Source organism: Sus scrofa, chromosome 3 (genome assembly GCF_054392235.1).
Source record: "Sus scrofa isolate SSC_HxYL_T2T_F1_AM1 chromosome 3, Sscrofa_HxYL_maternal_Yorkshire_Landrace_v2.0, whole genome shotgun sequence".
Taxonomy (NCBI): domain Eukaryota; kingdom Metazoa; phylum Chordata; class Mammalia; order Artiodactyla; family Suidae; genus Sus; species Sus scrofa.
In genome coordinates this window covers 120,793,028-120,819,086 of record NC_139385.1, presented here as the reverse complement: position 1 = coordinate 120,819,086, position 26,059 = coordinate 120,793,028, and the positions used below count along the sequence as shown (strand labels likewise).

General features: G+C 51.5%; 1 protein-coding gene across 2 annotated transcripts in view; it reads right to left on the bottom strand.

Annotated features, from left to right (window-relative positions):
* CAPN13 (calpain 13) overlaps positions 1-26,059 on the bottom strand; it is a 179,741-nt gene that overhangs the window by 18,631 nt on the left and 135,051 nt on the right. Inside the window, exons 7-18 of one of the 2 annotated variants that reach the window (XM_085019693.1) lie at positions 22,748-22,922; positions 21,593-21,667; positions 16,718-16,803; positions 13,454-13,528; positions 12,292-12,437; positions 10,146-10,291; positions 6,265-6,467; positions 5,189-5,225; positions 4,542-4,598; positions 2,340-2,397; positions 2,186-2,244; positions 559-627 (exon numbers count right to left, since the gene is read on the bottom strand). In XM_085019693.1, coding sequence (XP_084875819.1) covers positions 559-627; positions 2,186-2,244; positions 2,340-2,397; positions 4,542-4,598; positions 5,189-5,225; positions 6,265-6,467; positions 10,146-10,291; positions 12,292-12,437; positions 13,454-13,528; positions 16,718-16,803; positions 21,593-21,667; positions 22,748-22,922 — 1,186 coding nt within the window. Of the gene's footprint in view, positions 1-558; positions 628-2,185; positions 2,245-2,339; positions 2,398-4,541; positions 4,599-5,188; positions 5,226-6,264; positions 6,468-8,636; positions 8,904-10,145; positions 10,292-12,291; positions 12,438-13,453; positions 13,529-16,717; positions 16,804-21,592; positions 21,668-22,747; positions 22,923-26,059 lie in introns of those variants that run through there. The other variant, XM_021087661.2, reaches the window with a different exon arrangement.

Genomic DNA, 26,059 nt, shown 5'->3' with positions numbered 1-26,059 from the left:
GGGAGGCCTCGCAGGGAAGGAGATTTGGGGGCCAGGCTCAGAGTCTCATCACTGGGGTCTGAATGAGTAGTGGGATGGGTGACAGGGCTTCTCTGGCCCCCGAAGCAGGGTCCCAACTCAGAGGATCTTGTATAAGATCTGATGAGTTTTGACTTTGTCCTGAGAACAATGGTGAGGTTACACCGAGGCCGAAGCCCACATCAGTGATGCTGGCGCCTCTCTTGGCAGACTGCAGAGAAGGGAATGGGGAGATTGAAGGGCCCTGGGGGAGAAAGGAAGAGGGCAGGGCTAGCTGGCAGTTTTAGTTCCAGGCCCCCCGGGACCCGCTTCTCCTCCAGCTTCCTAGAGGGGGCCTCAGCCTACCCCTGGGCTGGGCATTGCCTTGTGCCTTCTAGTGGTCCAGGCCTGCCTCCCTGTGCAAAACAGGGGGCACTCCTCGAGGGTGGGGGTAAGCTTCCTCTTTTACAGCCCTCAGCCCTGGTGCAGGATCAGGCACCCAGTAAAAGATGTGCTAAGCCCGACGGAAGGAGCGTGCTAGTCAAAAGAACATCCTGGTACCTGGCAATGGACAAGACGGTGCCACAGCCTTGAAAACTCCTGTTCGTTAAGCCGCCCGTTCACCTCCAGCTGGTGGGGAGCTAAGAGTCAAGGAGTCCTGCGTGCAGTGAGCAGAGGGGCTACAGGAAGGAGCAGCTCCATCCATCAACCAGCAACGTGGTCAGTCCAGCATCATCTGGATTTGGCCATGTGCCAGCTTCTGAAAGGGATCTGGCTTATATTTACTTTACAGGGGAAAATGGGCATTGGCAAAAAGAAGCCCTGAGAAAGAGAGTCAACATCGCTTGCACCCAGGGGTGGAGAGAGAGCCTCAAACATAGCTTCCCCAGTGGCAGTGGGGCCCCTGGCAGGGGGAGCAGGGGTGGAGGTCACTGTAACTCCTGAGGCCACAGAGGTGAGTGCAAGCATCGCTGGGTGTTCGCCGGTGGATGGACTGCATTCTGTGCGTTGAAGCCAGCCCTGGTCACTCCATACGATGGGCTTAACTGAGAACCAATGAAAAACCTCTGGTCTCTGAGGCACTGGAGGGGAGCTAGCAGGTGAGCAGGAGGAAGGGGAGAAAAGCCCTGTCTGCTGTGCGGGGGTCTGGCAGACATGCCCCTCCCCAGGGTAACCCGCCCCAGGCTGTGGGGGTGCCGAGGGCCATTCTGATTCACCTGCAGGGATGAGCCGTGTCTCTGAGTGATTCCGCAGCATAGCCAGCAGAGACAGGGCCTGATTGATGATTTCATCAAGAAGGCCTCTTGTTCGACAGTGGCTGGCTTCACATCCCCACTCAAGCCTTGTTAAGAGTGAAAGAGCTGGGGGATCTGGGTCACTCCAAGGAGACAGCACACACCCCCAAGGGGAGAGCTGCAAGGCAGCAGCTGGGGGTCACGCCCACGTGGAGATGGAGCGGCAGGGGAGAAATGGCCCATCAGAGAGTGGAAGTCGGGATGGGAGTCAGGAGGCCCGAGCTTGTGTCCCAGCTCTGCCACTTGTGGCACAGAACGTGGCCAAGTCACTGCACTGCCCCAGCCTAGTTGCATCTGCAAATGCAGCAGAATAATAATAATGGGGTGTAACTGCCTAGCAGATGGAGGAGTTTTCTACAAGAGTTGGTGGCTGTTATCTTTATTGAACTAGAAGCTTGTTGAGCAAGGAATTTAAATAGCAAGAACTCCTCCAGTGGTGAGGAGAGGGGTGGAAGGAAAACAGCTCCCATTGGTGCTACGAGGAGGCAGTAAAAGACAACATTAGAACATAGACCTCGGAGGCTGAAAACTCCAATTTCACATCCAGGCACAAGTTCCGACTAGCTGTGTGACCTGGGTGAATGACTAAACCTCTCTGAACACCTGTTTTTTTCCCACTGTATCATGGACTAAGACTTCTTCTATCATAGGGGTTAGTGTAAGAATTACAAGGGAAAAAAAAATATGTATATATACACACACCACTACAATGTTTGATGCCTGATAGAGGGTAAGAATGGCTATTATTGCTGTGATTGCTCTGGAGAGTTCGAGAGTTGATACAGAATCCCAGAAGCCTGGGCTCTTTGGTGAGCCCTTAGACGCCTAGGGAAGCCCGCAGAGCAGATGCTCTTAGAGTTGGGGGAGGGGAAGGGAATGTCTCCAAAGGATACATCCATCAGAGCCACGATGCTCCGGCACTCATCCAAAGAGAATGTGTCCCCTGGAGATCCTGAGGGGGGAAAGCAGGAAGGATCAAAAAGTCAGGGAGGGTGACACTGGGCCAGCGTAGCCGTGGGGAGGGGGTTGGGGCGAGCAGGTCCTTACCTTTCAGGAATTCCTGGTTGAGGAGACCCTGAAGCTGGGTAGCGTCCAAGAACCGTCCCTGATTCAAACGAGGAAGGGGTGCAGGAGTCACGTGGGTGCCCAGGAGCTGAGGGGACCCCTGCCTGACCATAAAAGCCCTGGGATTTCTGAGCGCTTAGTTCCCACCCACCACGTGCCCATCGAACCCTTGTCCGGAATTGCCTTTCCCGATTGCTCCAGGCCAGGGTGATAACTCCCTCCCTGAACATCTGCAGTGCTGATTACTCCTGCCATTCGATACCTGGTGCTGGTCCCCTTGCATTTCTCTCTTCATTCATGACTGGGCTGAAAGCAGTGTTTGCTTCCTCCCCACCGAACCTGGCACTTGGGAGCCCCTCAGGAGAAGTATCGTTGAAGGGTCAATTCAGCCCCGCAGGTGTGTTTCCCATCTGCTTCCAGAAAACATGACTGCAGTGTGTGTGTGTGTGTGTGTGTGTGTGTGTGCGCACGCGCGCATGTGTGTGCATGTGCACGCACGGGGGAGATTAAAAACACCAGGAATCCAAGCTAAGAGAAGCTGCTCTAACTGAGCATATAACATAGCATCAGTCTTCCTGGCCACAGAAGCAGAAAGAGTGACATCACGGTTTTCCTCGGATAAAAAAAAATAAAAAACAGGATGCAACTGAGGTTGTAGGGAGAGAAACTTTTCCTGGCCTGAACTTCTGGAGGCGTTAGCCAAGTTCCCTTTTCTGCTGGGGACGCTGAGCAGCTTTATGGGCAGCAGCTTCCAGGACAATTTTACAGAGAAGCAGAGCTGACCTACATGCAGCCGCTTCTTGCATACAGCCTGCGGACAAGGGGCGCATACGATGTCACCCCTGCCCTCAGGAGTCCACCAAGGGGGGACATTCACCAGGCAGGTTTTGCATCAGGTGGAGTGCCTTCTGATCCAGCCCACTTATGGGCCTGAGTCCTGGGCGGGAGTTGCTTTCAAGGCGTTTCATACGGACCTGCTCTCTGCAACATGTACCCTTATTCCTCCTTTTTTTTATTGTTGTCGTTTGTGTGTTTTATTTTTTTAATGGCCACACCTGCAGTATATGGAGTCCCTGGGTCAGGGATTGAATCCGAGCCAGAGTTGTGGCCATGCCAGATCTTTTAATGCACTGCACTGGGCTAGGAATTGAACCTGTGACTCCGCAGTGACCCAAGCCATTGCAGTCAGATTCTTAATCAACTGCACCATGACAGGAACTCCCATTTCTCCTTGCGTTTAATCTCTGGGCCCAGGCTGAATAACTAACTTCCCTTGGGGCTGCCTCCTGCTGCCACGGCCCTATTAGCCTTCTGAATGCCTGGCCTCTTTCTGTCCTTGGCCCCTGCCTGCCTGAGGCACAGCACACACGATCAGCTGTACCATGTCCTGCTTCCCACACCAACATAACCACTAATGGTAAAAAGCCCAAGGTGCAGAGTCCTTGGCAGTTGTTTTTATCCTGACAAGTCAGGGAGTTCTTTACGAAGGTTTATTAAACTATTAGGAAAAGCCCCTCTGACATAGGTGGCTTGACAGAAAGAAGGCTGTTGGTGTTTTCTTTCTTTTTTTTTTTTTTTTTTTGGTTTTTAGGGCCGCACTCGCGGTATATGGAGGTTCCCAGGCTAGGGGGTCTAATTGGAGCTATGGCTGCTGGCCTATACCACAGCCACACAATGCCAGATCCGAGTCACGTCTGCAACCTACACCGCAGCCCACGTCAATGCCAGATCCTTAACCCACTGAGCGAGGCCAGGGATCGAAGCTGTGTCCTCATGGATGCTAGTCAGATTCGTTAACTGCTGAGCCAAATGGGAACTTTCAGTTGCTGTTTTCTGAAGCTGGCCAGCATCCCAGGGGAAGGATGCCAGGGTTGGTGGGAGGTGGCAGAGCTGGAGAAGGAAAGATTTCAGGAGCGATGGCCAATTGCTTGTTTAAAGATTTAAAAAGCTCAACCCTTGTAATTAGCCCCTTCCTTTCCAAACTCTACGCTCCATTCCAGATGTCACCCAGAGGGGGCGCCCCTTCTCTCCAGATCCGTTCTGGAGACATCCAGGCAGAGAGGCCGACACAACCACCCATGACGTCACGTTCCTCTCTGTATCCTGACGAGGACCTGAGAGAGGTTTGTCTCCCTCTGGCCCCTCCATCACCTGTCCTGTGTGGAGCCCCTCCAAGTACTGTACCTGCTGAGCGTATCTGTAGAACATGCTCTGTGGGGTGTCATTTTCTGGAAGACTTGCCTGGATCTAAGGGAGAGGAGCCAACATCACATTTCTGGGGAAGGAGGGCTCCTGTCTTCTATCTCGGGTCCTCACCCGCGAGGAGGGCCCACAAACCTCCTACCTGCATCTGTGACAGCAGCTCCATCTAGCATTCAGATATAATCTTTTTGGGGAATGGGAAAATAGAAGTTTGTGAAAGGAAGATGGTTGGGTCCAGCCTGGTCTTGTCCCTTTGAGCTACCACCAGCCCATGATGGTGTCTCTCTCTTTTTTTTTTTTTAATTCAACGAATTTATTATAGAGTTGTGCAACCATCATCATGACCTAATTTTGCAACATTTCCATCCCAAACCCCCAGTCCATCCCTCCCCCCAACCTGTCCCCTTCAGTAACTACATGTTTCTCAAACTCTATGAGTCTGCTTCTGTTCTGCAAATAAATTCATTTGTATTTTTTTTTTTTCAGATTCCACATACAAGTGATAGCATGTTGTCTCTGTTTTCATTGGTCAGTGGTGAGGCAAGAAGGAAGGACATAGAAAAGCTCTTGGAGATGGGATGGGACCCAAAGAAGTTGGCCAACCAAGCCTTGCTGTACCGCACACCTACCTTCAGCGGTCTGAGGTTGAGATTGCTGTCCTGGTTCCTAGAAAATCAGGGGACAGTGTGACAAGGATGGCCAGCCCACTATTCAAAGGAGGCTTGTGTTTACATAGGGAGGGTACCCCGGTGGTGGCATTGGACATTTCTGCCAAGGACAGGAGTGGAGAGCCCTCAGCAGAGCAGGATGTGAAGTGGGCAGCCTGGCGGTCAGCAGACAGATAAGCATCACTGCCTTGTGTCCAGTCTTCTGGGTGGACATCATCTGGTCTTCCCATCATTTAGTAACTTGTTTCTTTCACAACCAGATAGACTCATCTAGTAACCCCTGTTGCCAGGATGGCAAACAAGCTTTGTCGTATGTTCCAGCTCAGACTGGTGGCACAGTGACCATCTGGCATGCTGGACTGAGAAGCCCTCATCCATGCCCAGCTGTAAAGACCATCATGATTGCAATGTCTGCTTAGGGCCAAGAAGGGACGCGGCACCCAGCATGGTCTGGGATTTCTGATCCCCTTCTTGACCACTGACTTGGCAGTGAAGACCCTCCACCATCAGACTCTCATGCAGGCCCATCTTTTACTATCTTCCTGACGTCCCCCTGCCCCATTCTGGCCACGTTTCAAACAAGGGCCCTGCATGCCATGTACCACCTTCCTGTGCATATGGCCAACATCACTTATTCTTCAACAAGCCCTGCGCTCACCCACCTCCCAGCTTCTGCCCATATGCTTTTTTTCCAGCCTGCATTGCCGTCCCCTTGGAAACATTGGAAACATTTTCCATCAAGGACTGGCTTACAAGCCACTTCCCTCTAGAAGCCTTCCTCGGTCCGTCCTACCAGAGGTGGAAACCTCAGCTCTGCTGTCCCACGTGACCCTGCATTTCCACCGAGCAATGGCCTCGTCCTGTCTGTGGCTACTTACTGGTCCACAGACTCTCTCCTTGGCCCCCTTATTTGAGCTCCTGGAGACTAGGGGGAGGGATCCATCTCAGCTGACACAGTGCTTTGCTACACAGAATGATGCAATGTGTTCTTATAAAATTAAATCAATAAAACATGTAGAATCCCAGAAGTTCTGTACCTGTCACTGTCTGGCATCTTCAGGAAGATGCGGAGCAGGAACTCAACTGCTTCTCTGTCTGGGGAGACGACCACCACGTAGGTCCCAGGGCTCAGGCTGAAGCACTCGGTAAGGTTGCGTGTGGTTTCAGAAACGATGCCCTTCTCGGCAATTCTGAACGTGGAAAAAAAGGTGGACGGCAACCTCTCTCCGAAGAGCTGGAACTGGGGGGAGACGTGAGAGTGAGGGGTAAGGAAGCCCCTGTGTGCGCAGGGGCCCCAGTCCTCAGACCCACCCCCAGACCCTTCTCCATCCAACAAAACAGAGGCCCTGAAGAGGGAGACAGCGCTTACCTGAAGTCTCAAAATGCAATAGTGTTGAGACTATTATTTACTCTAGACACTAACAATGCAGTGAATGCGGAGAAATATGACACACGGTTTTACCTCGTTAAATCTTACAGCATCCCGGGCTTCCGGGTTTATCTCTCTGCTTATATATAAAGACGACTCCCATGAAAACTAGTGAGATTTTTCCAATACTGAATTACTTGCAGAGGCCGTAAAGCAACCTTCTCTCCTGACCCTTCTGCAGAGCACTCTTTGGCCCCTGTAACTTTGCGGGGCTGGAGTCCTCTCACTCCATTTCGTCTTCCAGCTGAGCCCTGAAATGCCTTCTCATTGTAGAATAATAGTCCCTGATCATTTTCCTTTTATTTCAATATTTTCTTAGAGATAAAACAATAAATATAATGCAGTTCCTATTACCGGATGTCACATACATATTACATAATAAAAACCCCTTACTAAATAAATTTTCTCCAATACAGTTGAGATGGGGATTCCATTTAGAATGGTTACGCAGCGTGAAATGACTGCTTGTGAGCTCTGCCTTGGGGGAAAACAGGGAGACGTTCTTTTCAGGGCATGGGAACAGGGCTGGGCTACGGAGATGAGGCCACCGTCGCTGGTGGGCAGCAGGGGGCAGTGCGGAGCCTCCAAAGTAATTCTGCTGACGTTCACAGCAGCCCCAGTGGGTTTGGAATTTGACTGGCTTGGGCCTTTCTGGCAAAAGCAATGATGAGATCGGTTCTCCTCCCAAGAGTCAGTTCTGTTCTGTGGCTCTGGGTGTATGTATATGCACACATGCATGTGCACGTGGGGAGGCGGTATGCACAGAGGCGTGTGTGTGTGTGTGTGTGTGTGTGTATACATGCATGTGCACGTGGAGGTCGTGTGCACAGAGATGTGTGTGTGTACACATGCATGTGCACTTGGGGAGGCGGTGTGTACACAGGTGTGTGTGTGTGGGGGGTCTTCGAGCTGCAATCACAAGACCTCACCCAGTACTTCTCAGGCTGGGGCTCATGCCTTTTCCTGGATCAAGTCCTCACCTCGTTCTCCAGTTCTGGGAACTAGAAGCCTGACCTGCTCCTTGCACCTGAATGCTTCCCTTGAAGCCCTTCCTGAAGTTCTCATTCTATGACTGGGGTGATGAAGACTGGAGTATGATCCTGAATCCAGCTCTGTGGCTGGGCCACATTGTGATGGACAGGCATCCTTGCTGTCTGCTTTCTGCCTAGGCTTCCGAGTAACCTCTGCTTGGAGACCCCCTGTCCCAGCCTCTGGCTCCCTGTTGGGGAAGGGCTGGAGGAGCCTCCCTGGACCTGCCAGCTGGCTGCAGTCACCACCCATTGGCTGTGGCTCCATCCTGCTCCCCTCCCCATCCTCCGTCCTGGGCACAGGCGCCTTGCCCTTGGCAACAACAGCACTGCAGAGCTCACATCTGTTTAAGGGGTTTGCATGCCTGTGAGGTTATATTTCCCAAACTCCATCTTTCCTTCTCCATCCTTACCTGTATTTTGGGTCACTCTCATCAATGCCAAGCTAGAATATCCACTCTTGGGGTGAGGGGGTGGCAATGGAGTTTTAAGAAATGCTGGACGATGTGCCTTGAAGTTGCCCTTGCATCACATGTGTCCTGGTTGTGGTGGCTAACAAAGAGTGCAGGAGGCTAGGAGTTCCCATCGTGGCACAGCAGAAACGAATCTGACTAGTATCCATGAGGATGCAGGTTTGATCCCTGGCCTCGCTCAGTGCATTAAGGATCTGGTGTCACCATGAGCTGTGGTGTAGGTCACAGATGCGGCTTGGATCTAGCATTACTGTGGCTGTGGTGTAGGCCAGTGGCTACAGCTCCAATTTGATCCCCAGCCTGGGAACCTCCATATGCCTTGGGTGTGGCCCTAAAAAAGCAAAACAAAACAAAAAAAAGAAGAATACAGGAGGCTAAAGATTCCCTGAGGTACCCCCATTAACCCTGCCTCTCAACTTAAAAGGAACTGGTGGCATCAGTCTTATCTCTCAGGGACCAAATGCTTGAGGATGGTTTCATGGTTGCAGCCTCTCTGCAACATGAAACCAGAGAGCAGCCTAAGGAACCCAATGTTTAGGCCAGGACAGTTGAAATACTTCCTGCACCACTGGCCTGTTTGGAGGTCCTAAGCTTGCATCTATTACAGGACATTACAAGACTGGATTGGCAGCCACCAAACAGCGAGGCCACTGGTGTTGGAAGAGGCTTAACACCACTGAGATGGCAGCAGAGATGCATCTTGGGGTGGGACGCAGGCACAGTGGTGGCCATACCTGAGAGTCAACCTGTGGGAAGAGAAGAAAGGCAGGTTCAGGAACCCAACCCCAAAGGTGAGCAGATCCAAGCAGCCTGGCTCAGGGCCCATCAGTCCTTCTTCTTGTGTATTCAGCCTGTTCCCTGGAACACCCAGGACGGGGGTGGGGGGTGGCGAAAGGGGACCATCACTCATTCCCCAAGTGGAGCTGTGACAGAGGAAACCCAGGCTATGGTAGGGAGCATGAAGGGGAAGGAAATTGAGTCAGGGACAGGTGTCTGAGAAAAGAGACGCTCCCTTTGTCATCTCAGCCAGCCGTGGTCCTTCTTCACAGCAATGATGGTAAAATCAGAAGGAAAAGGAAGGCAGTGACGGGGACCGGAGGTGAGACAGAACCTGGATCAAATGTAAGGTCTCCAACATTGCAGCTCCAAGGAGAAGGGCGCTTATTCCATCAGAGCACTGTAAACTGCTGTAATTATGATGGAAACTTGTTCCAGACAGACCGGAAACAGTGTTTGCAAGGATGTATGTGTGTGTCTGAATGGGGAAATACCTACTGTCCAGTCTGTCCATGTGACAGAAGGAAGCACTGAAGATGCAGTCCCATTTTTAAGCCAATTCATGGTTTGCAAAATATATCCATGCAATACGTTGGACAGCCGCAGTAATCCTAAGCCAATGCTAGGCTCCTTAGTTTATGGACATAGAAACCGAGGCTCAGAAGTCTAAGCAGCAGAGGAGAGAATAGAGCAAGCTGTGTTGCTTCGATGACAAAAGGAGTGTGAGTGTGTGTGGCGGTGGGGGTGGGGGTGGGGGGATGGCCCCTTAGGAGCTGAAGGGCTGGCTGGAAGCACCATGAGAGGGGAGGGGAGGCTGGGAGGAAGAAAACCTGGCCTTGGATGAGTGGCCAAGCAGGTGCTCGGAAGCCAACCATGGAATTTTGACTAGACTAGTAGTCTAAGCATAAGAGAAAAAGGTACCTCCAGGCTATATACTCAGGATTGATTTTTTTTTCCTTTAAACTCCTCCCAGAGTTTAAGCCAATGATTCTCATACATTCATGTGCATAAGGAAGCCCCTTGTAAAGTCCATCAAGTCTAATCTCCTCTTTGTCTCAGGTCTTCCTGCAGATTCACAGAGCTGGACCAGACGAATGCTATGGCCCTTGGGGTTTTATCTTTGAGTCTCTGGCTGAGTGAAATCACCCAGCTGAGCCGGCTCTCCCTGCCCAAGGTGTACAGAAACATCCCCAGAGGGCAAGCCCCAAAGCAGGCGGTCTCACCTTGAACACTTCGAACTTTAGTGGAAAGGTCCTGCCTTTGGCCTTTACATTTTGTGGCTTGATGTTGAAGGACACGATGACATTGTTGGTTTCCATGCTGTCTGGCACAGAGAAGACGTGCTGCCTCTGGGGTTCTGCATGAAAAAGAGCAATAACTGGACCTCAGCTCGGCTCTCAAGATTCTGGAATGGGATCAGGACCACTGCACAGAGCCAATCCCAGTTCAGAGGGCTGTGGTGGAAACTCTGGATTTGGACACCAAAGGCCTGGGTCCCAGTCTCCGCAGTTACTAGCTGGGGCACACACTGCTTTATTTTGGGAGTTTCAGTCTCTCCCTCTTAAAAACAAGGAGGGGGAGTTCCCACTGGGGCTCAGTGGGTTAAGAACCCAACATAGCGTCCATGAGGATGTGAGTTTGATCCCTGGCCTCCCTCAGTGGGTTAAGGATCCTGCGTTGCCATGAGCTATAGCGATGAAGCTCAAATCCCATGTTGCTGTGGTTGTGGCCTAGGCCAGTAGCTGCAGCTTCTATTTGACCCCTAGCCTGGGAACTTCCATATGCTGCAGGTGCAGTCCTAAAAGGATAAGAAGAAAAAAAAGAAGGGGAAGTATAGTCCTTACTTGGTGAAAATATTTCTTACCCTGTAAAGCTGAGGGCTATTTTTATAATAATAAATGGAATTCCAGAGGCCTCACGTACGCGTGAGCTCATACACTGGTGACAACCGTGGAGCTACGAAAAGATGTCAACCCCCCAGGCACCAATGGGGACAGAAGAGAGTCAGAGAAATGGCCATTCATAGAATCCTGCTACCAATGAGTCCTCACCAAAGCCAGAGTGAGACAACAAATGTGAAAGCCATTATATTCAAATGCATGAGTGATAACATATGAAAAATAAATGAAGATAAGCCCACATGGAAATGAATTAGTAGACATCAGAAGGTTTGGGTCACAAATGGGAAGCTCTGAAAGGGGAATGTGGAAATGCAGACGACCTTCATGGATATTGGCTTTTTGTAAGGATTGAACAACATGATAACGCTCAAGGGCAGCGAGCACGCGGCAGGTGCCTGCAGCTGCCTCTCTTCCCTCTCTCCTTTGTAAGGAAGTACTAAAGGGGATGCCAATGTATAATTTTGGTTAATTGATTGACATGCACTCCCTCTAGGGAAGAGGGCTTTGGCCCCACAGGTACAGCTCAGGAAGGTGAATCCACACATTGGCTGTCCAAGAGTGACTTGGTTTCTGAGTCTGCCCATGATCTCCTGATGACTAAGTTCTCTGACCAGCAGAGTGAAGAGCCTGCAGGTGTGGGGTCATTCAATCAGACTATTCTTGATAGGCAGGTGACAGGGAGAGGGAACGAACATGTTGTGGTGCAAACACACACACGTGCAGGAGCACACATATCAATATGTTGTTTGCATAGCCTTTCCTAACAAGGATGTGTAAGCACACTCAGGTTCATTTCCAGAGGGCGCTATTTCACCCATCCAAGTCACTAACGGGGAGTAGGAGGTGCCTTGAGGATATGTCACTCTCTTAAAGTCACATCATTAAGATTCCTCTCTTGGACAGGTTCTGAGGTGCCCACCTCTGGGACTTCAGGGTGGTGCTGCAGGCTACACTAACCACCACGGGGCAGGAATATACTCCCTTCTGTCTGCATGGTGCTTGGTGGTTTCAAGGGGCAGGTAGAGATGACTTTCCACTGTGTGCAAGTGGGGGTGCTGAGGACGGAGACACCAGCTTTATTCCCAGAGTCACACAGCCCAAATGTGTCAAAGACAATGATTTAACCCAGTCTGACTTTGGTCCAGTGTTCTTTCCACAGCTCCCGCAATGTCCTGAAGGGCAGTGGGCCTGTTCTGCTCCTGGGAGAGGGTGGAAGTCAGCAGAAGGACAATGGGAAAGCATGAAAGGCAAGGTGGGCACACTGGAGAGTGTCCTGCCCACCCCCACCAGCAGGTATTTTCCCTGGAGAAGTGTAGCTGTCCCCTTGGGCTGACAACTCCCTCTTCTTTCTTCAGGCCGGTGGTCTAGAACCAAGAATCATTGAGAGATGAAGCCAGGATAGGGCAAAGGCTGCCAGCTTCCTGTCTGGCAGAGTCATTACAAATATCACAACTACCTGCAGTATTTCCTGGGATTATGTGGTTCTTAAGCGTCACTTGGGACCATTTTTCATGGGGCGTGTTTCCATGGTCCAGGCTGATTGGAACTTGGTTACATACAAATAGGCAGGAGAAGTTCTCTTGGAAATCTCGACATGACATCCTGTTATAAAGAGGCACATCATTAATGACCACTAGGGGAGGTTCCCATCATTTCACTGTACCTTTGCCTGCCAACTACAGTATCCATTGACTTACCACTGTGTTACCCAAAGACCAGAGCCTATTCTGGTTCATTTGCACTCAGGTACACTTCTGCTTTCTCCAGGGTTTGGGAGGACAAGGACGGAGTCAAAGTTTGAGTTCTGCAAGTCCCTCCCCTGGCCAGCAAGATAACTGCCCATCTGTTTCTGTTATGGGCCCTACCTGCTGCTGAGAAAATCACCTTTCCCTCAGGCCCTTTGTCAAATGCATTGTTGAGGTCTTATCAAAACACAGTGGATTCAACACCTAAAATCTCACTGGGTTCTGTGATTAAAGTTGAGATACTGGAAACATTTTTCCTTCTAATTTATATTTGTCCCTCTGATTCTTAATTACTTAGACCTGGCCTCATTTTCAGCCATGCTAAATTTTATTTAAATATATCACTGTATAAAACAGACAACCCATCAAGGAGTTGTCCATCTCAGCCTTTAAGACGTGATCATAGGTCTGAGAATGTGTTTTAAGACATTCTACTTACATAGCTGCTGTGTGATAACACCAGTGTCTCACCCAGAACTATAGAGTTGTGGCTGGGTGGTTAACACCCCGCTGCTCTTTTACAGTTCATGCCAGGAAAGATTGCGGTGCTCCAGGGTCCCAACAGGGTGGCATAGAAGTGATGGCATGGCATCCTGGTTTCCAGGAAACTGTTGGTTTCAAAGCTTTAATGCCAATATTCCCTTTCACTACTAACATTTCCTGCAAGATCTAATATCTCAGAGCTGAATGGCCTTTCATGCAAAGAGAGACCACACAATTTCCTTTTCAAAGCTTTGGAGAAAACAGGCGCCTCCGCTTAGGTCTCTGCAAAGTGAATCTTGATGCTCATAAAAGTTTGGGGAAGAGGGTGAGGATTGAGGGTTTGGGCAATAGTTAAAGATACACATATATAATTTTAAAAAGAGTCAGTACCAAAACTCGCCATTGTCCTTATTCTCATACAGTTGGCTTTTCCGTGGGTCGTGGGTTTCCTGCCACTCTGGAGACCTGGGCATGGAGAGACAGACCATAAGATGAGACCTCCTGGGATGTTTCATTTCACCCATACGTGGCCCAACAGGTCTCCAGTGGTTCCTGGGTGCGATGGCTTCCAAGCTGCCCCCAGCCTGATCCTCTTTGCTGAGCTTTAGATGGATACACCCGAAGGTCCACCTCTTATCTTCACCAGAGACCCACTGCGACCTTGAAATCAACCTGTCTATCTCACCCTGTACTCATCCTCTGCCTCCTCCTACTGCCTGAGTAAGAGCACAGTGGATTATTCTCTTACGCATCCCCATATCCAGGCCATCACCAATCGCATATTAATGATTTATTGATTCTACCTCCTAAACCCCTCTCAAAGCCAGCTAATTACTTATACCCTGACTGCTGTTTTCAAGTTCAAGAACCCTCATCTCCCACTTGGACTTCTCACTGTCCCCCAACTCAGTCCTGCCCACTTTCCTATTCACTTTCCACACCTCCAGTCAAAACGATCCTAAAACAGAAATCTGATTAGAATATGTCCCTGCTTCAAACACAGCAGTGCTTCCCTTTTACTCTCAGGGTGAAGTCTGATTCTTAACCCATTGTACCACAGCAGGAACTCCTGTCATAAGGCTTTCACATGTGCCTTGGCACATAGTAGGATGCCATGACTTTTTTGCTTGCTTAAGTAATAATTAAAGCTGTCAACTTCACCGGGCTAATGTGTTCCAGAGCTAGTTCCTAGGGTCTGCAGTGAAGGAGGAGACCCTCGCAGGGAGCAGCTGTTCCTTCCCAGCCTGCCTCTCAAAGTGGAGGCGAGCTCACAGATGATGGGCCCCTGGAGGGTAATGAGATCTTTCTCTGGGAGTGACTTGCGTGGAGGGCCTGGGTCACCTCTGTGCTAAGAGAGCAAGGCAGGGACCACTCAGGCTTCTGGCTGCAGGCTGAGCCAGTCAGATGTGTTACTGTAAAATGGCAATTTTATAATTAAGTGATAATTACATTTTCTGCAGTGTGTAAGGGAAAATAAATGTAGTGTAAATCAATATGTTATTGATTCATGCAAGTTTGCCTTTAAGTGTGTGTGACTGAAATTTCCATTATGGTTGAGATCAGACCATCCGCTCTCTCCATCCGTCTCCACTCCTTAAAAAGTAGGGAGGAAATCGACCAGCACACGGAGACGGCGATGGTGCAGCCCTGACGCTTCCTTCCAGCCTCGTTCTGGTGGGGGATGGGGAACCTTGGCATTCAGCCAGGGTACATGACCCTCAGGGTAGGGGCTGCAGGTCTGCCCCCATCCCTGCTCTGCACACATCTCCCTGTTCAAAGACCTTCCTGAGACCCCTGCCTATAGCGGATACATCCAAACTTCTCAGCCGGATCGGGCTGTCTGGCTCTGCCTCCCAACACTTCTCTGCCAGGTTCCTCTGCCTCAGGCCAGCATGTTGGCCCTGAACACATTACAAATGTTCCTGGCTCAGTGCAGTGGCCGACACCTCCTGCCTGCCTAGGGATCACTTCCAAAGAGAGTCATCCTTTTTTTTTTTTCCTTTGGCAGTTCAACCCCACCTATGAGGCTTTCCCTGAGGAAGCCCACCCACAGGACGCTTCTCTTCCCTGATCTCTGGGTCCCTGGCTGCCTTCTCTGGCCATTTGACCTTCAGCCTGGGGGACATGGGCAGAGCATCAACTCACCTGATGTTCTTGCCTTTTCTACTCATGGGGAATGCATCACTGACATTTGCCCTTCCCTCACGCCTAGTGCAACAGCCAGCCCCGAACTGGGGGTTCTGGCCAAGTGGATCACCCCCCCGGGAATCCGCATTGGGCAGCTCGGGGTGCCGATTGGGAGGGAAGACTGGAAAGGGCCAAGGATACCCCCTGAGGAGGAAGAAAGAATAGAGGCAAGATTAAAGGAGAGAGGGAGGCAGGGAGTGAAAATATGGTCCAGGGGTTCATGGTTTTGCAAGTTCATTCCCCTTCTGGTGGAGACGGGGAAGGTTGGGGGCGGTGGGTAAGAATTCAGCTGCCCTGTTCTCCAGGGGGCATCTGGGATCACAGCCAGGTTTATTCTATGAATCCACGTTGCTTGCTTCCTTCCTCCCCCTCCCCGCCCCCCAACACACGCATTCCTCTCCTTCACCTCCATCATTGTTCATCTTAGGGCTCACAGAGGATCGGGCAGCCCCTGTCACCACCCAGTCTGGGGCACCAAGCTCAGGGTGGGGACACTCTGCTTTTGCCTCCAGAACACACTTCTCACTGCATTGATTTTCACTGCCTGCTGGGGCCTGTTCTCTCGGTGGTCTGAACGCACCGCATTTTTCCTTGCAGAGCACGTTCTCTCTCGCACTAGGCTGCTGCAGCCGATGTGTTTCAACACTTTCTGGGGATCCACACAGGCCCTCGGAGATGTGCAGGGGTGGGCTTCCGGCTGCCAGAGAAGTCGGTCCCCTGTGCCTGGCCCTCCACTCCTCCCAGGACTCTCATCTCATTCTTCTTCAGCAAAAGAGTGGGGACCAGAGCTGAGTCCACCTGGCAGCTGAGAAATGCCAGCCCAGCCCTCCAGGCATGAAGGACCACACAGCGGGGTCTCCGTGGATCAGCAAGCAGCTGCCTAAGACACAGCCAGCAGAGGCATCCAAGACTCAGCTCCGTTCACTCCAGTACATGTGTGAATCCGGACCAGACAACCCAGGGGGACTGAGTCAAAAAACCAGCCAGATCTTTGCCTCAGTCCCTGAATTCCCCCAAGAATGAAGTCTTTCCATCCTGATAACATGACAGGATCAGCATGCCATGGCATCCTTTCATGGAATGAGTCCCCTCCTCTCCATCTCCACCTGCCAGGTAGAATCTGGCTCCTGCTCAGACCCCCACACCTTTTTATTTTTTAAGTTATTCGGGGTATATGGGCTCCTGGCTCTAGACTGTAACCTAGAGGACAGACACCGTCTCTCGTCAACTGTATGTAGCCTGCAGCACCCGCCCAGCACAGTGTACAGAGCACACAGTAGGTGTCTAATAGATGCTTGGAGAAAGGCATCACGGGAGTGTGAGATGGACTGACAGTCACACAAAGGTGTGGGCTGGACAGACCTGCAGTGAGACCCACACCAGGCATGACAGATGCTGCCCTCACGGAACAGGGTCTCTGTCACCCCCCGTCTCCAAGAAGGAGAGAGAGGTTTCCAGAAGCCATACCCATCACTCCAGGGTCCTCTCCATTCCATCCTGCCCCAGGGGTTCCACAGGCGGATAAGATATTCCCAGCTCTTCCTGTACTGAATCTGCAAAGAAGAACAGAAAAGGAAAACTGTCAGTGTTCTCCAGCAAAAGTCAGCAGAAAGAGGGGACACGGATGCAGCTGCTTTTCACCTCCAAGGACTAATTTAACTTTTGACCTCATTTGTCTGCAGCCAGAAAAGAAAGTTGAAAGGAAAAAAAAAAAAATCAATATCTCTGCCTGTGTGGAGTTGGAATGAGATGGTGGAGGAAATGGCCCCTCTTTCCACTCAGCACCTTGAAGGGCAGGTGCAACTTCTTCCTTCTGCGTGGCTGCATCCTAAGACTTGTGCGAGCTAAGATTTAATAGCAGATAAATATCTGGTGATGGTGCCTCGGGCTGCAGAAGGGAGGTCTTTTGGTTCCCAGCTTCCTCCACGCGCTGTCACAGCTGGCACCTCTATTCTACAGAAATAGCTGCTTCCTTGCTGGCGGCCTCCTGGGAGCCGAGCTAGGGTCTCCACTGCGCGGTCCTGAGTGAGGCCAGGAGGCGGCTGATCTGAGCAAGACCAGATGGCCTGGGATATGAGCCCTCCTCCGTCTGCCACCCCGGGGCTGCACCCACCCCACCAGTCCACCAAAAGCGTAGAAAAGAGAGCCATGTGTGGGGTGAGGGCTCGCCACTAGGCCTGGCTGAGTGTGTGGTGGGCGCTGCAGCCTTTAATGCTCCGACATGGGTGTTCATATAATCCCCATTTTGCAGAGGATGCAGCTGAGCATCTGAGAGGTTAACCAACTTCCCAAGGCCACAGAGTAAGGGGCAGAGGAGGAATACTGACCCCAGCCGCTGTCGGCCTCCAAAGCCCAGGCTCTTAATTTTAGAACTGGGAGTGGATAAAGGATGCAGCTGCTTCAGGGCCCAGCCCATTCTCAGATGTGGTCAAATCCCTGACCTTGCGTGTAGACTCAGGGATGGCACATGATCACTGGTAGGGCAGTGCCATGACGGAGCCTGTGGTCAGACGAGGGCCCAAGAACCTGTTTTGGGTAAGGTTTTCTGTCTGCTTCTCTCTGGCTGACCCCACTGTGGAAGGTGCTCTGACTTTAAATGCCACGTGGGATGGGGGTGCCCCTCTCCACCCCCTGACCCCAGGCACTCCAGGCTTTGCACATGCTGCATTGTTAACTGTCAGTATGTGATGCAGTCCATGGAATAGGGACCTGAGGAATGATCGTGGCCCAAAGAGCTTAATGAGCCACCCCCAGTGCCTCAGGGACAGTCAGGGGCTCAGGTAGGCACAGGGGACAAGGGCGGCCAGCGACCAGAAGGGGCTGAGAGCAGGGCTAAATGAGGCATGCAGAGAAACACGTACCCCCTTCCCCAGGGGAGTCACCAACCCAGCTAGGTGACTAATAAAAAATGCCAATTTCATTTATCTTCCTGTCTGCATCCCGCCCAGAGGGAGGATGAGCAGATTAAAAAGCACACTGCATTTATGGGCTGGTTTAATCTTAGCAGTTGTGGTCAGAGTTATAACCTCCTCTTTTTAGAGGAAAACCTTTAATCAAGTCCTTGGGCCATCTGACTGTGTCACTTCTTTGTGACAGTGCTGTGTTGGTGATCACATGGGCCTCAGGGATCATATTCAAGGCCAAGGTCACGGCTGTGTCTGAGAATGGGTGGGCTCACGTGCTTTACTCTCCTGGCGACTGACTGTACCCTGACCCTGGTCAGATCTCTTAGAAAGGGTGCCACTGAGGAGTTCCCTTCGTGGCTCAGCAGTTAATGAATCTGACTAGCATTCATGAGGACGCAGGTTTGATCCCTGGCCTCTCTCAGTGGGTTAAGGATCTGGCATTGCCGTGAGCTGTGGTGTAGGTCACAGAAGTGGCTCAGATCCTGCATTGCTGTGGCCCTGGTGTAGGCTGGTGACTGTAGCTCCAATTGGATCCTTAGTCTGGGAACCTCTGTATGCGGCCCTAAAAAGACAGAAAGACAAAAAAAAAGGGGGGGGGGTATCACTGAGCAAGATGTGATCGAGGTTATCGCTCCTAAGATAATACTTCCTTAAAAATATTCTCTTGAATGCTAGTTCCATAGGCAGGAAATCTAGATAGAATGGTTCATGGCTAATGGTAGATAAAGTCCAAACTTTTACTGTTAATACAGGCCTTATCAGAGCCTTTAAAATGCTAGTATCGATCATGAATCTCCAAGTAAGGGAACCAGTGAGTAGTATTTGGAAAAGTGCTTTCACAGAATGTCTCACCCGGCTTGTGCTACTTAGAGCACACGCTGGAAAGTCTCAGCATCACAGAATGGCAGGAATGGTGGGGATGGACCAGACAGGACAGACTTCATCACCCACCGTCCCAGAAGAGGTGTCCTATTCAGACCATTCAGTGTATTACAAGAACAACTCAAAGTGTGTGCTGTGGGGGAGCAAACATCTGGGCTGCGGGCAGAATCATTGGGAGCTCAAACTCCAGCTGAGCCCACAGTTGGACTCCTGAGCTCATCTCTATGACCTTGGCTCTCGGTGTTTACTTGGTGGCTCTGTAACCTGCCAATCACTGCCATCCCCATGCTCAGTCTCCTGGATTCATTTTCCACGGCTATCTGGCCCTCTGGATACACAGGTCCCTTCTCTCCTGTGTTCAGAGGAGAAACAAAGGCAATCTCAGTATATAACAGGCCCTTGCCCAGGAACGGCAGGCGCTTCATGCAGGTTCCACGGCTCCCTCCTTTTATGTCCAGCACATCCAGGCATCGTTCATTGATCCAAATCTGAAAGCAGAGTCAAAATCTTGTCAACATAGTAATCCAGGAAGCATTGCCTGGATCAGGGCTGGCAACAAGGAAACTGATTTGCTATCCTTAGCCTAGACTTGCCCATCTCTGGGATGGGGAGCTACATGGAGCAGAATGTCCATCTGTGGCCAGATGTGATGATGGCATAGTCTGTCTCCATGGAGAAGTCAGAAAAGGGCGGGGGAGATTCCAGAGGAAGAGCGTCCAGAGCCTGTTGGCCTGGGACCTCTTCTGGCCCGGGTTATCAGGGCCTCTTCCTTGATTGTGGGCAATGTCTTTCAAGCTCCTGGCATATGTTCCTTCATGGAGGATCAGTGATGCCATCTTCACGGGCCAAGGACAAATGCATCCATTCGCTCATGCAAGCGCATTCACGCACTGATCCAGTAAGCACCAATTAGATGTCTGTTCTCTCCAGGTGCTGTGCAGAGGAAGCGTTTTGGTACTGATTTTCTTAGGGAGACCGGTCATGGAAGATACGGCTTCTGTTTTGCAGATGGGAACATTCACCCAGACACAAAACAATGGAGAAGCTGGTCTAAGTCAGTGAATGGAAGACACAGATCGACACCAGAGAGGGGAAGGCAAAGATGAGAATCAGGCCAGAAAGAGAAGCTGATACTCTGCATTCCTTGGCCCATAAATACCTGCGAAAAATGGACCCTGGGGTTTGCATCGCGGTCTCTTGGGGCCGAGGAGACATGATTAGATCTCAGGAGTTCTGAGAAACACAGAGATGGAGAATATTTTCAGGAAGTCCTCACATGGCACAGCGGCATGATAAACATAGAGAGAAGTGAGAAGACTTGGTGTCCGGGTCCAGCTATTCTGAGCAGCTCTGTAACCCTGACCTTCTCGTCTCCGGCCTCAGCTTCTCATCTACAAATGGAGGAGGCTGGAATCTGGCAGTTTTCCAGACATGGGGATTATATGCACTTTTGTTCACCCAACATTGGCAGTTGCATCAAAGGGAAGGAATGTCCCCCAGTAGCCACCTCCTTTCTTTGGTGGGAATATAGTTTCAGCTGGGCAGACGGTGGCACAACTAGACAGTGTGTTTCCCAGATGCCTTTGGGCCTCGGTGTGGCACTTGAGTAGATCCAGACTGCTAGGACCCGAGGGGGAAATGGTGTGTGCCTTTGCTGATATGTGCCTTCCTTGTGTGAATGTCCCCAGCCTCTTTCTTCTCCTCCAGATGGGAGGTGAGGGGACCTGGAGCAGTGGCCCTGAGCTCACAGGTAGAAGCCCCACATTGCAGATGCCACTGCTGCCTACCAGCTCTGGAAACACTGCTTCCCTGAGAGAGAAGTGAACTTTATCTTGTTTGAGACTTGAATTTCAGGGTGTCTCTGTCAGAGAAAGCTAGTTGGTATGTAACAAATAAAACTCTTTCAGGGCAAAACTTCCTCTAAAGTCAACTGGGTTGTTAATTATTCCCCCTCCCACCCACCCTTCCTTCCTTCTTTCCTTCCTTCCTTCCTTCCTTCCTTTCTCTCTCTCTCTCTCTCTCTCTTTCTTTGCTTTTCAGGGCACATGTGCAGCATATGGAAGTTCCTGGGCTAGGGACTGAATCAAAGCTACAGCTGCCCGCCACAGCCACAGCCACTCAGAATCTGACCCACATCTATCTTCTATGCCACAGTTTGGAGCAATACGGGATCCTTAACCCTCTGAGTGAGGCCAGGGATTGAACCAGCATCCTCATGAATATCAGTCTGGTTTGTAACCTGTTGCGCCACAACGGGAATTCTCAATTGTGCTTTTTTCTGGGCTGATCCCCCAGTCTAGTGAGACACCCAGGCTGTCTGGGGTGGCACAAGGAGAGCAAAACCTGGTGGGTCCCTGAGGGATGAGAGTTCTGGCACCAGGACCTCTGGATGACAAGAGGGAAGGAGGCTGTCCATGGTGGGCCTGGACATGGGGGAGGCAAGGATGATTGATACCGATACTCATTTCAGCTTCATTGGGCTCGCTGAGGCCTGTGATTCTAGTGGTTTAGTGGAGCAAGGACATGGGGGTACAGTGTTCACGGGGAGTCTTACCTTCTCGGCGCCAGTCACCGTGTAGGCATGCCGACTCACCAGCCCATTCACCATCATCGTGGACTCACTGGTCGGCTTTGAAGGAGAAAAGTAGACCAAGCATTAAAGAGTCACACATTCTTCAAACAAAACAAAACAAAACTGAAAAGCATAATTCAATCAGCAGCTGAGCCATGGCCAGATGAGAAGCAGCCCACTGACTCACGTTGGCAGGGCATATGTTCCTGGGGCTCGTTCCTAGAGAGGCAGAGCTGGAAGGGTGTAGGGTAGCTGTTGATGCCTCAGCATTTCATACCTCAGGAGACTACCTTATGCTGGACAGAACCCCACCAAGGCCTGAGGACTTAGGCTGCTTGCTCCTCCAACCGTTCATCATCGAGACATGACATCAAACATACCTGCTGGGCATCGTGTAGGAGTCAGGAAGATCCACCACCTCCAGGCTGTGAGTGACTGGGGTTTAAAGTGCATCTGAGGTTTCAGGTGGCATTTCAGACTAGGGACATGTCACTCAAAGCCCACATGGTTCAAGAGCAAAGGAAGTGTTCTCATGGATCAGGTGTGGGCTGGAGTTCTCCTATGGTAGCAGACTGAGGATCTGGCATTGTCACAGCAGCAGCTTGGGTTGCTGCTGTGGCACAGGTTTGATCCCTGGCCTGGGAACGTCTGCACACTGCAGGTGTGGCCAAAAAGAAAAGCTGTGGGCTGTCTCAGAACAGACTGGAGGAATAATTTGGAGGGTCATCCAAGCTTCTCATCACGGGGCGCTCTGTCCTTGGGATGCTGCCTTTAGAGCCAGTGAGTATCAAAGGACCCCTGCTCACTCTGGACCCCACCACTTCTGGTCATGGGGAAGCATGAGGCCAAAGCTTCAGGGTCAGACAACAGCACTTGAACCCTTGCTCCGCCACTTCCTGGCTGTGTGGTGGTGAGCATTTTACTTAGCCTCTCTGAGCCCATTTCCTGTTCTGTAAGTTAAGTCCACAGCCCCTGTTTCAGATGCAGGGTTCAGTGAGGTGCTGCTGGTAAAGCACAGCATCAGCCCTCCATGGCTGAACCTGGCCATTCCCCGGATGAGCTGAATGGGCCAGTGGCTGAACACTCCTGGGCGAGGAAAGGCTTGAAACAATGCAACGAGATTCCTGGTCTACTCACCCCGGCCAGGGTGCCGCAGGTTATGAGAGAGCCTGCCTCGGCCGCTGTCTTCACCATCATCATCAGGTCAGACGAGGAGGAGTGCAGGCGGATGTTGGTGACCACCCCTCCCGAGAGGTCCATCAGGGCGTCAGAGAGGTAGCCATAGTGCAGGTTGGCATAGGACCCATGAAACCTGGGAAGGAGAAAGGCAGATCAACCCCTGGGGTGCCTTTGGTGCCCCCAGGGAGGGAGGTTGCACACAGGACCCCTGAACATTTCTCATGGGAAGGACTTCCCAACCCATCTACCATGTGTTCTCCTGGATGAAGGTTCTAGCAATGTGCCACCCTTAGTATCTCCCTACAGGTGGCAGACTTGTGTAGAGGTTAGCAAGGCAGGTGCCAGAGCCACAGGCCAGGGGCTGAATCCCAGTCTCACCAGATATTTAGCTGCTTGACCTTGGACAAGTTACTTAACCTCCTAGGGCTGGGCTTAGCATAGTGCCTGGCACATAGGAAGCCTTTAATAAATATTGGCTTTTTTTTTTTTTTTGTCTTTTAGGGCTGCACCTGCAGCACAGGGAGGTTCCCAGGCTAGGGGTCAAATCAGAGCTGTAGCCGTCGGCCTATGCCAGAGCCACAGCAACTCGGGATCTGAGCCTACACCACAGCTCATGGCAACGCCGGATCCTTAACCCACTAAGAGAGGACAGGGATCTAACCTGCGTCCTCATGGATGGTAGTTGGATTCGTTAACCACTGAACACGACAGGAATTCCAATACTGGCCATGATTATGGTGAGGACCCATGGTTTCCTGTTCAGTTTAACAACAGTGAGAAGTACTGGCTATGTGCAGGGTACATGCCTGAGTGTGCAGTGATGGGGGAGACTCCAATCCTGCCTTCCAAGAGCCCATGGTCAATAGCTCAGATGCCCGCTGTGGCCACAGTTAGCCTCTGTTTTCACTCTGTGTGGAGCTTGATCCAGTACTCTCACTCCCTTTGCAAGAATTAACCGACTCCCTCCCACCCCAGAATCATCAGAGAGGTGACATTACTGAAGGTGACACAGCTGAGGACGAGGCTTATGTAATACATCTCCAAAGCAAACCACCTGAAACTCAGGCTTGTTCTCCCAGGCACCTCTTCCCGCCCTCTCCTGGGGTTTCTGCCCTCTGGACCCACACCCTGAGAAATGCCCAGCCATCTTGCCCCTATCTTTCCTTCAGCCCAATTCTCCCCCAACCCTAGCAGCTGCAGTCACCTACGAATGAGGATACCCTCTCTCCAGATTTAAGAGCCAATCTGCCCAGGGCAACTCCTGGCCCCTCTTGTCATAAGCCCTCCATCCCAGGCAGGAGGCTGAGCTTTCCAAGGCCCCCTCTGCTCAGCCATGGATGGGTGGGAGGTGGTACCCTGCTCAGTGGGCTCTTGCGGCAGTGCTGCTGGGTGAAGCCTGCATAGCAGGTGGAGTGTCTGGCTCACAGAGGTGCACTTGCTTCGAGCATCATCAAGACAGCAAGTCCGTGTTTCCCTGCCTCCACCGCTCAACTGGGTTCCCCCCAACAATAGCACTCACCACCTGGATGGTCTCCCCTTAGAGCCGCACCACAGGTAGCTTTGCCCTCCGTGGGCATTTATTTGCTGTGAGAGTGCCTGGATTACCTGGGAACAGAGAGGTAGGGACTGGGGGTCCCGGGAAGGCTTCTGAGCGTAGGCACAACTCTGAGTGGGGTTTTATCCAGGTAAGGACAGCAGGACAAGCATTCCAAGGCAGAATTAAATCAGGGAGGCCCCTGGAGCCGGAAGAGCATGGCTGAGCAGGGCTGGAGATGGGCTGACTGGTGATCTGGGAGAGAGGGTGGATTGATGGGTCACAAGGAGAAGCACTGATGCAAAGGCCAGAAGAGGTCAGATTTGTTTTCAGAACCCAAGTTCCTGTTGATGGAGTCTACTGGAAAGGCTCTCATGGGATCTTAACATACAGGCAGGACAAACCCACAACTACATGGAGCTGAGGCCAGGCCAGGCTGGAGACCCTGCTTCCTGGTGTCAAAGCTGTGCAGTGGGCGTGTTCCCCTCCAATGCCTGGTCACTTGGGCTTTTGGCCTGGGACCTAGGCTTCCCTGTCTCTGATAGACAAGCAGAGGTCAAGCGCCTCACAGGTGGGTGGCAGCAGGAAAGCTCTGCTCTGGCAGGCTTTGCGGTCACACAAAATGTGTGTGTGTGTCAGGTGTGGGTCTCTCCTTTCTGCTGCCTTGACTGGGGCCCACGGTCCAGGCAAGACCCCTGCTGGGGCTCAGCGCTCACCTGCATCAGCTCTGGGGCCTCTCTCCCACCCCAGTCACCACACTTCCATCTCTGCCATTCTCTCCTCCTGGGGATCACCCAGAATGCATGTAAACTCACTTCAGCACATTCGTACCAAGCAGCCAATCTCAGTAGAACCTGGTCCCAGGCACACCCTGTGGATGGCTTAGAAAGCCTTGTGTTAACAAAAGCTAAGGATGCACAGAGCCAAGGGCCCTTCTACAAACACAGATGGATCTCTACTTGTTATGAAACTAGTTCTAAATCTTATCTTTCTGTCCCTCCCTCTCTCTGGCCAGGGTTTATTGTCTGATAGGAGACTCTTATCTCTGCAGTGTTTGTTTAGTCAGTTGAAAAGCTTCCCTTTGATCATGATCTTGCCCAGGTGGGTCTCAGGGCCTGATTCGCGTGATTTTCCACATATTTTCTGGCTCTGGGTCCTAGATTAAGAGGGTTTTACTGAGGGCGCTGGGAGGTCACCCAGCCTAGGGTCCTGGAACCCATCTCAGAGCCTACCAGCATGACCTTCCACGCTGCCAGACTCCCTTCTGGCTTCAAATAGGGCTGCACTGGAGCCATGACAGAGAGACAGAAAGCAGCGGGTTATGTCCCATCACTTCAGGGCCACCCCCTCAGAGTCTATGGGCCTGATCCGATGTCATGCTCCCATACCCACCTCCCCCAAGGTCACCACAGACACCCGACACAAGGGGAGGGACCCTTAGCCAACGGCCCCTCTCCTGGCATCTTCCACAGCCTTCTCTCGCTGTGTCTCCACCACGGCCACGAAGCCTGTTCCAGCCACAGCTGGGTGTTTGGACAAGGAACTCCCTCTGCTTTATAAACATGAGCTCACGGATCCTGCCGATGCTTTGGTGACATGGCAGCTCTTCTCAGCCCCCTTCGCTGACAGGAAATAGGAAGAGGGGGAAAGACAGACAGCACTGTGTTTGCCACACCTGTCACAACATCTTGTCACCTGAACCTGGCAATTCTGAAAGAGCCATGTTCTCATCCCTC